Here is a 14,155-nt window from a genome sequence, read left to right on the forward strand (position 1 = left end):
AAATCGCCTTCTAAATATTTACGTTTATACTCATATATTTGGGCCGTTCTCAACCTGGGTCTGAAAAGCTCCCCCTCACCATCCCCCAGTGGAGGACAGTCCATGGAGAGATGCATAACTGGTCAAAGCACTGAGAATAAGAGGCTGAGTGCCCAGCTCTAAACAGGACACCTACATCAAACCCACCACCACCGAGGCTCAGAGAAGATCTTGGAAAATGGGAACAGAAAAAAATGCAAGAACAGGAGGACAGGGAGGAGTGTTCTGAATGCTGGGCCGGCAGCAGAGAGCTGTTGCGGGATGGGGATTTCTCTTTACTGAGGATATAGTCTCTGGGTAGGTTTCCCATGTCCAGTAGGTGGCTCCACACCCAAGCACACATGGGCGGCACTAAATGGACGTAATGGGTTTTTTTTTTTTTTGATTTTTTGGTTTTTTTGGTTTTTGGTTTTTGTCTTTTTTGAGACAGAGTCTCCTTGTAGCCCCAGCTGTCCTGGAACTCACTATGTAGAACAGGCTGGCCTTGAATTCACAAAGATCTGCCTGCCTCTGCCTCCCAAGTGCTGGAATTAAAGGCATGCGCCACTACGCCCGGCATAATGTTTTTGTTTGTTTGTTTGTTTTTTGTTTTTTTTTTTTTAAAAAAAAGAGATGAAGTTGAGAAGAAGGTGTGTTGGAGGAATATTCAGGGAGTTGGGGGGGAGGCAGATGTGATATTTCGCTATATACATGCCTGAAATTCTCAAAAAAAAAGAAAAAATTTTTAAAATAAAAATAAAGTCCAAAAGTTTACATGTTTTCCAAAACAATAATTATTCCAGAGAACAATTACTTAAAAAGATAAAGAGAAATAACTATAAGCAATAATAATGAACATTTAAAACAGCGTGATCAGGTTGGGCCTGGTGGTGCATGCCTATAATCAGTTCTACATTTTAACTATGGTTAATGAGCAACCAAACAAGGCAAACCAAACTGACCCTGATGTTGACCTTCTAAAAGAAGAAAGCACCAGACTGAATTCCCATAATGCTACACTACAGCCTGCTCCTAGGAGCACGGAGTCCACTGTGCAGATGGGCGTACTGAATGAGTAAGCAGTGAGAAAGCAAGAGAAGTCATAAAACAATACACAGAGAACTTTCCATGCGCCCAAATCATTTGGGGTTTGGGGGGTTACCGAAAATTCAGACTAATTTTCCAGTCTTTGTAAATGAATCTAAAACAAATTCCAATGACAGCCCATTACTATTCATTTGACTTATCTGTACCACATTCATGAGAACAAATAGGATGTATGTGTATACAAGATTATAATTTTATTATGATTTCTTTTAATTTGGTATTGAGATCTCACTCTTGAGAGTGGCCATAAGCTCTCTGTGTCTGGGAAACAGACTCTGACATGGGCGTTTCAGTATGCCTTTGTGAAGGAAGTTCTTTATCCTTGGCAAAGATCTTACCGCCTAAGTGGCCAATTCATGACCAGGTGCTCCTCTCACAGGAGAATCATTGTTTATTAGCAAACACCCTGGGGGCTCTTGTCTTACCTGTACTTAGTTTATTCTTGGCTAGATTGGAATGTGTATGTGCCAGGTGAAATTTGACAAGGCAATGACATCAAAATGCATACAGGAGAAGAAATCTGTATTTCCAAGAGAGATTAGCACTACAGGAAGGAGGCCAATGGAAGTCGGCAGCAGAGGGGCACGTGGGGAGTGAGTGTATGGGATCACGCCTTACTAAGGTTCATGGGCACTATCCTCAGGTCTTTCCTTGGCAGTGGAAGATTTACTAGAGTAAATACATGTGTTTTCCCCTTCGGTTCTGAAAGATGGGTTTATTTACTTGACTCATGCTAACCATTGATTTTTATCATGATCAGAAGTTATGGGGCATGATAAGTTTTATGTTACTAAAATGAGGCCCAACCAAGCTGGCCATATGGCACACAGTCAACAGAGTGGTAAGAATCTACCTAGACCAAAGATTTGCAGATAAGATTGATTTCAAAGAACTTATTTCAGACTTAACTAAATTTGAATGCTATGATAACGATGATGTTAAACAAATTTATGGTCATAAATACATATTTTTAAATATATGTATTATATATATGAATATAACCACTCTATCAGTGTCATCCATTTCTCACTAATTACCTTCAGTATTGATACAATGGATTCATGTTGTTCCAAGAACCTAATATTTCATTTTTATTTGCTTAGTTTTATAAGTTCACTTGAGCTTAAAGCAGTCTTACTAGGCAGCTGTCTGTAGACTCCAGCCATTAGCCAACATCAGTGTTACAAATGATAAAAAATATTCTGAGGACAAAAGTTCAGCTAAATGGTTTTTACCACTATCTTTGTTGTTTTGTAGTGCTGCTGCTATTGTTATAATGTCTGTGTGTGGATTATGATTTTTGCATAGAGAATAGGAAATGCACAGGCTGCAGAATTGCAACTGTTAACAGCCAGTCATTTCATCTAAACTCTACACTCCACACTGTTCACTGTCCAGAACAACAGGGTGAGCCATCAGCTCCAAGCCACCCAGCATACTACTTATACCTGTTCAAAGATTTATTTGGGAATTTTAGAAATCATTTTCAGTTATACATTGTTGTGGCTTTTGATATTCCTTTGAAAATTATCATAGAAGTCACTGAAAGATTAAAAACCTTTACAGGGAAAAAAATGGACCAAAAAACTATGCTTAGTCAAGCATATTCTTAGTGGTTAATTCTGCTTTTAATTTTCTTTAAATTATCTTACAAACCTGTTTGTTATTTTTAAAATGTAATGCAAATACTTCTTGTGTATAAGAATATAAATTACTCACAATGGAATTCAACTAATTCTGTCCCAGACAGGCCCATACTAATCCCTTCTCAGTCTACTCTTGGTGATACTTTAAATTCCCGTTAGACCCATTAGAACACACTAATGGCACCTTCTGTTAAGTTAAATAAAATCCTTGGCACATATCCGCCTGGTATCCCTTAACGTCAGGGAATAAGAGTAACTACATTTTCAGGGTAATCTCAATACAGGAGATCACACCACAGAACCCAGGACTCTGTATGAGGACTAACTGCAGACATGAAATCACCAAACAGTGCTTCTTTGTCCATCTCCCTCTGTTACATTTGGTCTCCCTCCTGTTGGGATAAGTCAGGAGTGCCTGGCCATGCCAGTGAAGATGGCAGGAGCCAGGCCTGCTCCATTCTCTTACCCAACAGCCCCCAGGCAAAACTATTAAGTCGCTAATCCCTTAATCCTAACTGGGTCTCTTGTAGATCATGTGACCAGTGGACAGGAAAAAGGCCAGTAGCCTTAGAAACCCCTCCCCTCCCCCTACCTGCCAGGCTGCCAGAAAACCAACTCCACCTCTTTGCCTGGGAAACTTTCCTATATAAACCTCTGCTTCCACCACAATAAACGAGCTGTCCGCTGACACAGTCTCCTGGGTGTTTTCTCCTGTTGTACTCGCCGCCACCCAAGGCCCCTCTTGCCCCATCGGTCTCTCTCCTCACCCCAACCCTCCATGGGGACTGTTGCACAACAGTCTCCTGGTAGCAGCAGAGTTCAGGCTGAGGGGAGGCCAACACCCTCCAGCTACACTGAAGATACTTAACCATCTGACAGGGTTACTGTGAGGACTGACAGAGACAGATATAACATTTGGCACCATGCAGAGCTCAAAATGCTAATTGACTTTAACTTACAAAACACGGTACTATGTTAATTATATTCCTTTTTAAAAATATCTTAGCACCCAGCAGAGCTAAATACTTTCAGTGGGAAGAACTACAACTTTTGAAAAGATATCATTGATTTCTTTAATAGCTAAAATGTTATCAGTACTTTTTTCCAAGGTCACCTTCTAGAAACGTTCTCTCCAATAAACCTCTCATCGTCTTACAAGGCAGCTCCTCAGAAGGACTTAATCTGCTGGCCCAGTTTTATCAATAATTACTAGAAGTATGAAGTCTGTCTTCAATACTTGAGTATAAATCTTTAAAAAAGGGCACTGAACTAAAAAGTTGAGGGGAACTATCTGAATCTTGTAAATATTATAAATATTACCCTTGCCCACTGAGGTGATGGCTTATTAACTTCAACTTGTGGTAAAACTTTTGTGGGGGATCTTTGAAACAGGCTCTCAGTATGTAGCCCCAGCTGGCCTTAAACTCACTATGTAAAACATCCTGGGCTGGCCTCCAATTCACAGCAATCTGTCTGCTTCTGCCTCTCCTGGGGATTAATGGTGTGTGTGTGTGTAGTGTGTGTGTGTGTGTCTGTCTGTCTGTCTGTCCACACCCAGTTTGTGTTAACACTTTCAATAACTCAGACCTCCTCAAATTTGTTTTCCCTGGGATCTGACAGTTGACAGTTGGTATTTTAATTTGTAATCCTGTTTTTGAACTGCAACTCCAGTCTACTAATAGAATAATTTCTTTAGTTCTGAATACTGCTATACCTTCTGAGTTTAACACTTGAGTGTATGAATGCCTGTCTAGTTGGACCCTTAGCCTACTTCCAAGCTGAAGCAGGCCACCCAGATTACTCCAGTGAGTAGGGTAATCCCAGAGCCACACATGTCTCCTCAGGGTGCTAGAGTTCTGGCATTGCCCAGCTGCTATTTGTTGGGCAAAAAAAATTTCACAACTCCATGTTGGGACAATAGAGCTTGAATAGCCATCCTTAGCATCTGGGCATATGCAGGACATTAGCTGTGCCCCATCCTCAGCTGAAAAGCATCTGGATTCCAGTGGGTCCACAAAGCTAGACTCCCTTCCTGTCCCTTCAAGGTGCTTCATCTTTAAAGCAAAAGTGAGGTGTGCATAATCTTAAATTTCTTCTAAAGTTTCACTTAGTCTTCTAAATTTCACAGTGCTACAATATGTATTTTTTGAAACGGGGTCTCATGCTGTAGATCAGAGTGGTCTGAAAATCACTACAAGATCTTTTTTAATGCAAGTCTTGTGGGAAATAAAAACATTCTTTAAATATTTAAGAGCAAAAATTCATATATTTCTACAACTTATTGAAATGTTTTATAAAATACATCAAAATCAGTTACCTCCTTAGTATATGTGCATGTTCCTCTACAAATAAGGACTTGATGTAATAACCAGCAAATAACGCCATCAACAATTCTTACCCATGCTGTTTTCTACGTCTTGATAATGTGCTAGGTCTGGAATACAACCGTGAATGCAGCACAGACTCAGATCTCAGAACTCTGCGTGTGCATGTGTTCACTTTAAGTTCATTACATATCACTTGTTATTAATTCATGACTGTAGCTTCAGCTTCATGTTCCCGGTGTTACTGGGGCCACTGAGGACATTGATGCTGTATTGCTGCCCCAAACACACACCACATGCCTCGCATTTCTAAACTTTTTGTTGTTATGCTATTCCCCCCAATTCTTTTGTGTGCCTAAAGATTACGATATATTTTTCTCTATGTCTCTGCCCTAAAGAATGAGAGCTTATCTGTTTAAACATTTTACCACTGCTTCCTCACGTGAAGGAAGATAAAAATATACAGGAAAAAACACTGATTTGCATCATAAAATCCTGGCATGATAAATATTATATACCAGTAATCAAACAAATCACCTCCTTGCTCCCAAGTTCTGATACATTAGAAAATAAAGAAGTAATAAGACCACAGTAATACATTAACAATTATAAGTAATAGAATGGTTATATATAATAAACCCTTAATTCTACCATAGTCCTTGATATACAATAGGTGCAAAATTAATACTAATTCTTCTCCTTTAGCATTTCTCCAAAATGGCTTTTTTTATTTCATAACAATATCTCACTGCTCACCACAGATGCTTACACAGTATGACTTCCACACTTCAATTATTAGGAGAGCATTGTTTTGATGAAGAAAGGGCATGTGTTACATAGACAAATAGTCTTTTTATGGATTTAGGACTCATGCTGAACAGAAATCAAAGATAGCCTTTCTGTATTTTCTTTTAGTACAATGACTGATTTGTGTTATTTTGACACTTACATGTGTTGCTCCAGGAATTTACTCATTCTGCTTTTGAGTCAGTTCTAGACAACAGAGTATTAAATTTTATAAAATTCATTTCTATACCATCACTGAGTAGAAGGAATCTTGAAAGACTTTCCTAATATCCAGACAATATACTACAATTATTCAAAAGTGTGACTCATAGTCAAATGTATTTGAGCTTCTTTATGTCTTATTTATATCTAAGTATATATCTCTATTAAGCAGGTAAACATGCAAAAAAATTGTCCAGTTCTTCACAGCAATGTTCTTTGAACTTGAAGAGAATGTTCAAGTCACTGTTTTATCTATTCCAAGCTACTTTAATTTTCCTCCAGAGAATACTTTTCTCTCTTGACATTTTGAAATTTTTTAAAGATTATAATTTCTAGGAAAATACTAGATGACCAACATAGTAGTGAGCTGTCTGTTTCATGAGAAAATGGTGAATACTAACCCATAGAAGTGCTTGACACATGATTGGCTGTTCAAAGGGAACCAGGGCAGCATATTGGCACAAGACACTAGAAAGCTGCAGTGGAGATCTTTCCAGCAAACTTTTTATTAAATCCGTACTTAATAAAGGAAGCAATTTAAGACTACGTTTATTCCATCTGTTCACTAATACATTCACTATATTACACACATAGTTAACAATAGCTAAAAAGACATAATTCTTAGCCTAAGCATAGCTTTACGGCCAGGTCAAAGAAAGTCAAAGATACAGGAAATTATGTAAGTTTAGAACAAAACCACATAAAAACTTGTACTGAGAAAATTAAGAGCAAAGCAATGAAGAAAACCAAATCAGTTTCCTTTAAGACTGTGTTTTCAAGGGCACACACATTTTGAAAGAGTAAGAAACTCCTGGACGTTATCTAGCCTATGTGTCAATCCCATGTGCTTCCTCTTTTTGTGGGAGAACATATTGATAGAAAATGGGTGTGGAATCATTAAAATTATAAATCATCTTTGTTCATTACTGCCTTCAAAATCTTTTAAATTCAATTGGTTTTCCTCTTCCCAAATGAAAAGAATTTTACCTCCAGAAACATAATGTATTTCTAGCATATTTCCATTCTTGCTTCTCAAGGTTGTCTCAGGTTGGCAAATACCTAACAGGCAAGTTTGACCAAGCAGTTCAAAGAAGAAATGACCATTAGTATTTTCCCTTACCACTTGGTTAAGATTTTTTCTTGAGTTCTGGAACCCATTAGTTAATAAGTTGTTATTTTCATCAACTGTTTCAGAGATATTTGTCCAATTGATATGCTTTTGTGTATTGGAATTCACACCCCTCTCAATTAACAAGGATGTATGCAGGAAATCTAAACAAAAAATTTTCTTTAAATATGACTGAAATTTCTTTAAATTGATCTCTTCCTCTAAATTTGAAAAGTTAATGCCTTTGTGTTTCATTCTTTTGTTCATCAAGTCGCACATGTTCTTGAAACCAAGTTGATCAAATGGGTCACCAGTGGTGTTATCAGCAAGTCCTTTGTTCACACTCACCTTATTCTTCTCATCCCTGGACATGCTTTTTTGGCACTGTAGCAAAAATGGGTATATTTTCCTCCATAAATGGAAACCCAAAGAATTTTCAATATCAGAATCTTTACAATAAGCAAATCCTCTCTGTTCCTCATTTACAGGTTGAATAGTAACAGTAAGTATTGGGCAATGCTGACCACAAAGAGCATAAAGTTTATCCAAAGAGTCACCTTCCTGAAGTGTACCTTGAGTCACATGACTGCCACGTAATGGTTGAGTTTTAATAGTATTGTCAGGAACAGGGTGGACTTTATTACCAGCAGGTGCAAAGGCTTGCGTGACAGACGTGCACACTCTTTCAGACCGATGGTTACCCCGCTCCTCTGTATGCTGATTTGGTATTTTCATTTTGCCGCAGATTCTATTCTTCACATCTAGAACATCTTCACAAAAAGGTTCAGAGTCACTAGCATGAAGCAAGTTAAAATAATTGCATTTCCGTTCAAGTGGTTCAGTCATTTCCTCCATTTCTGAAGAGGATAGTTCAGTCATTGTTGGGCCAGGGGCTAAATTTCCAAAATGCGAACATGGAGCCCCAACGCTGCTGTTATCAGGTAGGGTGTCCGCTGAGGTCGTGTCTGTATTGACATACACACCAGGATTGTCAGGTGACACCCTCAGCAAGTGGTTTTCCCACAGGAGCCATTTACCAGTGTCAATCAGCTCTCCTTTCTCCTTGTCCACGAGGACCTTGTCATGGTCGTTTTGTTCAGTTCTGTGCTCTGCAGTGCTGCCCCCATAACTGTCCCTCATACTCTTACCATCATATTTACCTTGTTGTTCCTCCTGAAACTCCTGCAGCGTAGGTGAACTCCTAGACATCTGTTCAGATGAGACAAATGACTGCCCTTCAGAATCATAAAACCTTTCTTTCCTAGCACACTGGCTGTCCATAAAATTACAAGGACAAACTCGAGATCTGTGTGGAGGCCCATGAAGAAAGGCTGGTTTCATAGTCTCTGCCTTCCTGCAAAGCTTTTCTACCGTCCTTTTAACAAACCCTCTGTGGTATTCCTTCTCCTGGGTGAGCTCATCACCATCACTGCAGTCATTGCTGGGTGCTCTGTGTGGCTGCTCACTCTCACTGTCTGCTCTATAATCTGACCAGTCTGAAGTCACTGGACCTTTGAAACGTTTTGTAAAATCAAAAGAGGAATCCATACAATTTCCATTTTCCATGATTTTTACCATCATTTTAACTCTCATGTTAGTTTCTCCTTCATTGATCTCCTCTTCAGTACTTTTATTAGAATCAGAGCAAAAAACTAATGATGGTGGTGTCACCTGCCTCATGCTAATTGTCTCAGAAAGCAGAATATTTCTTCTTTCCTCTTCTATAACATCCCTACACGGCGTGTTTATCGACTTGGAATGTGTCCTAGCCTCCGACTCTTCTCGAGTTGGCTTTTCAGCACTTAACTCTGTGTTATAGGTATCAGTGTCTTGATTTTCTAATTCTTCAAAAGATTCTAATTCTGAAATATTATTTATTTCACTTGCTATCACACTGCTGGTTATTGAGCCTGGTTCTTCAGAGGCCCTCGATTCTTCCTTATCACAGGACATATATTTCTTTTTATCCTGAATTTTCTTTAATGAACAATTTTCAAGTTCATCTAAAGAACTATGGTTCTTACCAAATTCTGGGTCAGTTCTATTTAGGAAAGGGTCACAGGAGCTTAAGTTACTCACATTTTGATGTGATGGTGATACGTTAATGTCATTTTTACACCCAGTGTCTGTCAAAACGTTTGGATCTTTCTGAACTTCACCAACTGTTGTTAACTCTTCAGTTAATTCCAAGTTATCTGTGTATTTGTTTTCTTTGGAATTCAAAAAGTCAGTGGTATTGCAGACGCTGATGGGAATGTGGGTGTCCTCAGTCCAGCAAGGGGCTTCATAGATGTGGTTCTCCTGAACATAAGTGTCAGAGGAACACCCTGCATCAGTAAGTAAACAGGGCTCTCCTAGGAGGCAAGCATCATTTGTGGAGGGCTGGCCCACAGTACAACTATCACTAGCAAAGAAAGCATCACTAGGGTCACATGCCTCTTCTGGAGGACAAGTCATACTCACAGAGCACATCTCACATGGAGAGTCACGTGGCTTCTTCACTTCTGAATCACAGCGCTCAGGGTCACAGGCCTCCCTGGCCCAGCAGCCTTTGTCCAATAGGATTTTCTGAGTTCTTTCACTTCCTCCACACCTGGGAACTCTCTGGATGCCGGCTGTGGTACAATTTTCTGGAAGATCTACTGGAGCCATGTCTTCTCTCTCACTGGATCCACTGAACTTTCTGGTTGATTCTGCTAAACTGGGAACAGCAGCCTTTAAGTCATCAGCTTCCTCTGTGATGGGGATGTGCTTTAGAACCTCGAAAAGTGCAACTGTTTCTGAAGATCTGCTCACAGTCTTGTGTGAATCCCCTTGGCAGAAGCTATTCATACTTCCCTTTAGAGTCAGCACCAAAAGCCAGGCTAGAAGGAGATTAGCAGATGAATGACATACTCCAGAAGGGCCATCTGCAAAGGAACCTGGTATTTGAGCAATTCCAGTCTGATTCTTGTGGCCGTCAGGAACTAAAACTTCCAGGTGGTGAGGCAACAGGGCCGGTAAGTGGTCTTTCGAAGCATTCTCTCCCAAGGCGTCCACCTGAACGGCAGCCGTTACACTTTCCCCCTTTGGAACTAGGTTTATTTCTTGATTAATAAGGCTCATTTCGGCGCCTGACTTTTCAGTAGACAGATGACTTTTACTATTATGATCACTAACAACTGTCTGTGACAAAATACTATGTTCATGCTGACTCTCACAGAGATGTTTAAGTTGTTCACCATTATCTTTAGCAAAAAGAGATTTACCCACCTCCCCACATAGATTATTGTCAGCCCAACTGGCATTTTTAGTTTTCTGCTTATTACTTTCCATGACAAAATTCTTTCCTTTCGAAGAGATTATATGGAGATTATTTCCTGGAAAATCATTACTGTTATAATTTTCCACATTTCCTTTATGTTTGCGTAGCAGAGCTGACTCCCTATGCACTAGATGTGGATATGGATTTACATTCTGCAACCATCTCTGTACATAATTTTGAATTGAATGATGAGGAACACCCTTGGGAAAATCAGCCATTTTCAAAGAAGCTAAAGAGTCTTCCGTGGTTGTAACATGCTGTTTACTGACTGTAGCACCTACCTTCGATTTATCTCCATTTTGTTTTTTCTGGCTTTTTAAAGTTATGTGTGAGTCACTAACATTAGGAACTAAACTCTTTTTTGCCGTTCCTCTCAAAGTTCCAGATACTATTTTTACTTGAGACTGTGGTACATAAGAAGCTTTCAGTTTTTGCTCAGAAAGGTTAAACATATGAAGAAAACTTTGATTTTCCAAAGTACTTTTATAAAATTTAGATTCACTATGGAGAAACACTTTGTTAGCTTGACCAGTTCCTCCTCTTCTAGGTCCTCCTAAGCTTACCTTCCTTACTGCTCTGGATTTTCTTTTGGCTAAAAGTCTTTGGGTCTTAGGAATTTGAATAGTATTTAATTTATTTTTATGGAGATTTTTGGAAACTGGGGGATAGAGATTACTCTTGGAACAAAAATGATATGAGTCAATTATCATATCACTTGAATCAAGGTCTTCCTCATAAAGTAGCTCCCCTTTAAGGCAACTGTCAGAATCTTGCAAAATCATCTCCTGTGCAAGTATTCCTTCTTTCTTTATTTTCTCGTTTTTATTAGCATGTCCTTTGGTTTCAGTCTCTCTCTTATACCTGGTATTTGCCATTTGCTGCTGAGATTTCTTCTTCTTTTTGCCAGAGAACGAGGACAAAACCTGTTTTCCGTTTTCTGGAAGTTCTGCTAAACTACACCGAGCAACTTCATTAACCAGTTTGTCCATTCTTGTGAGGACAGTAGAGGACCCTCCTGAAGAAACCTCAGAAATACTTTTGTCAGTTCCAGAGTTGTTACTTGAGGAGTGAGCTGTGTCTGCTAAAGTAGGACTGAAACTGTCATTGGTGTTGTCAAGAGTTCTGAAGTTCTTGATACCCAGTTTATCTGATATAATACTATCAATCCTACCTTCCTCCACAGTTGAGTTCTCTGGTGCAGTTGATGGTAAAGCATTGTTATGGCACATCTTTAATGTCTTCTGGCTTGTACTTTCTACAACACCTGCATTTATGGCTTTTGACTTGAAGAGTGCACTTTCCTTTTTCCTTTCTATTGATACATCCATCTGGTCATTGTTATTGATCTGAACAAGTTGATTAGATACTGAGGACATTTTACTGCAAGAATGTGTAAACATGTGATACTCAGATTTTTCTCTACTCTCTCTTTCTTCACTATAAGAAAACTGCTTCTCTTGAACCTCTGTTTCAGATACTAAGGTCACACTCCCTGTCACAGATTTCTTTTGTCTTGTTCTCCTTGGTCCAGGAGTTGGAGGCCTATAAAAATGATGCTTCATTTTTTTCTGACTTCCCTGAATGACGTTTGTGTCCACAGCAGCATTCTCCCAAGTAGCAGAACTACAAGTTTCAGTCTGTCGATCTGTCACTTGAGTGCTTTCTTCCTCTGCAAAATTATCCTCTTGCTGAGTACTTGTGACACCCGCAGATAACGAACATGCTGCAAGCTCCAAAGTAGACGATCGCTCATCTGTTATTCCCGGATAACTACTTATCTTACTCTTTTCATCATTATTAGAAAGACCGGCTCTATTGACAGTGGTTGTCCACTTTATGGTTTCCTCTTCTTTTATCTTGACTCGAACTTTCATCTCAACTGTCATAGTACCATCTTGATTAAAAATAATTGACTTCTCAATACCATCTTCAGAAGGATATGCTGAAAAATTCTGAGAATCTTGTTTTCCTAAGGCCAAGTAATTGTCTGGAGCAAACGAACAGTCTGAACAGCAATCATGTGTTTTATCAGAAGAAAGAGAGTAAATCTGGGGTCTTGGGATTGAAGGCTTATGTGTGTTCACTTTCACGATTTTAAGAGTAAAAGACACCATGTGAAAATATAATGTGGAAAGCAGAGAAGTTATAAGTATTCCATGGAAGAGGCAGCAAAGAAGGAAGAAATAGAGAAAAATTAGTACCAAAACCACCAGTTTTCTGTGTTTTACAATAAAATGTTAACTGCTATATTTATAAACTATGTAGCCAATAGTTTTTTGAGAAATCCTACTACACCTTGCACTGTATTTTTTCAAACCACTAGTAAAAAGTAAACTATGTTTCAATGAAGACATTCACAGTGTTTTAATTTTAACAAATATATAAAGTACAATGTATAAAGTAAAAATTACTAATAATTATGTAGAGAAAACTGTTTTTCTGTGAGTCTTGTTTACCAGTACTAAAACTAGACTCTAATAAAGCTCTGTTTCCCTGTTTAAGAAAGGCAGGCAAGTAACAGCTAATGGTGGCACTTCATCCGAGTACATACAAGATAGACATCCGCAGCATTATAACACAAACATGTTTAGTCCTTGATTCTTCAAATAACATTTAACATTTTCTTTGTATAATCAGTGCACTTGATTTAATATATACTTTAGAAGAAAACAGAGTTGGAAATAGACTCAGATATTATTTTTTATTTTTATTTTTATGTGTATGAGTTTTACCGGTATGCATGTAAGTGCATCTATGAATCTAGTGCCCATGGAGGTCAAAAGATGGGTGTCATGTCCCCTGGAACTGGAGTTAGGAATGACCCTTAGTTGTCATGTGCGTACTGGGAACTCAGCTCCTCTGCAAAAGCAGCCACTTTTCTTAACTGATGAGCCATCTCTCCAGTCCCATCAGATATTATTTTTAATGTATATTTTTATCAGTAACTTTGGCACTTCTGCTCTCAAATTTAATAAAATTCTTATCACTAGTCTATATGGATTTGCACATGTTCCCCCTAAAGTAATCACCATGTCAAACCCCAAAATATTTTTATCCTTTTTTGTAAATAAAAAATCTCAGTCTTAATTAACTTTTTGATGAAATAAAATTTAACAGAGTCCTCATAGTCCCTAAAGTTATCAAAAATCATAATAAACAGCTGATAAAAGACATAAAAAAGCAAATCCACTTTAATAAAATGAGCATAGTTAAACAGTATATATATATGTATAACTAGATCAAGCAGTTAACACCTGCAAAATAGATGCATTATCAATTATGGTGCCTATGAAACAATTAAATGAAAATAATACATGATTTTAGCCCACTAGCAATAAGTACAAGGATTAGTACTTCTTAAAATGCTTATTTTTCCATGCCAAAAGAGAATGAAAATTAGAATTTAAATATAAATGGCAGTCAGCACAGAGCTCAAGCTTCCCTGGAAATAATGAGCACAGTGTAAACTGATGAGCCCACCCCATGCTCTCCAACTTCAAGACGCTCTTCCCCACATCTTCAACCAAATCCTAAACAATGAGCAGCCTAGATTATTGCTACCCACATGAACCACTTTTTAAATAAAAGGTGTCTGTGAGGATCTATGTTTTTTTTACAGGAATGCCTTTGGAGTGGAGAG

The 14,155-nt window shown here is 38.5% G+C and overlaps 1 protein-coding gene across 1 annotated transcript in view; it reads right to left on the minus strand.

The window, feature by feature from the left end:
* Window positions 1-7,013: 7,013 nt before the first annotated feature.
* The window catches only part of Rp1 (RP1 axonemal microtubule associated), an 8,862-nt gene continuing 1,720 nt past the window's right edge, over window positions 7,014-14,155 (minus strand). The window contains exon 3 of the mRNA XM_008844427.1: window positions 7,014-12,598. Within this exon, the coding sequence (XP_008842649.1) occupies window positions 7,014-12,598 (5,585 nt within the window). The remainder of the gene's footprint in view (window positions 12,599-14,155) is intronic.

Source organism: Nannospalax galili, unplaced genomic scaffold (genome assembly GCF_000622305.1).
Source record: "Nannospalax galili isolate Female #2095 unplaced genomic scaffold, S.galili_v1.0 scaffold40, whole genome shotgun sequence".
Taxonomy (NCBI): domain Eukaryota; kingdom Metazoa; phylum Chordata; class Mammalia; order Rodentia; family Spalacidae; genus Nannospalax; species Nannospalax galili.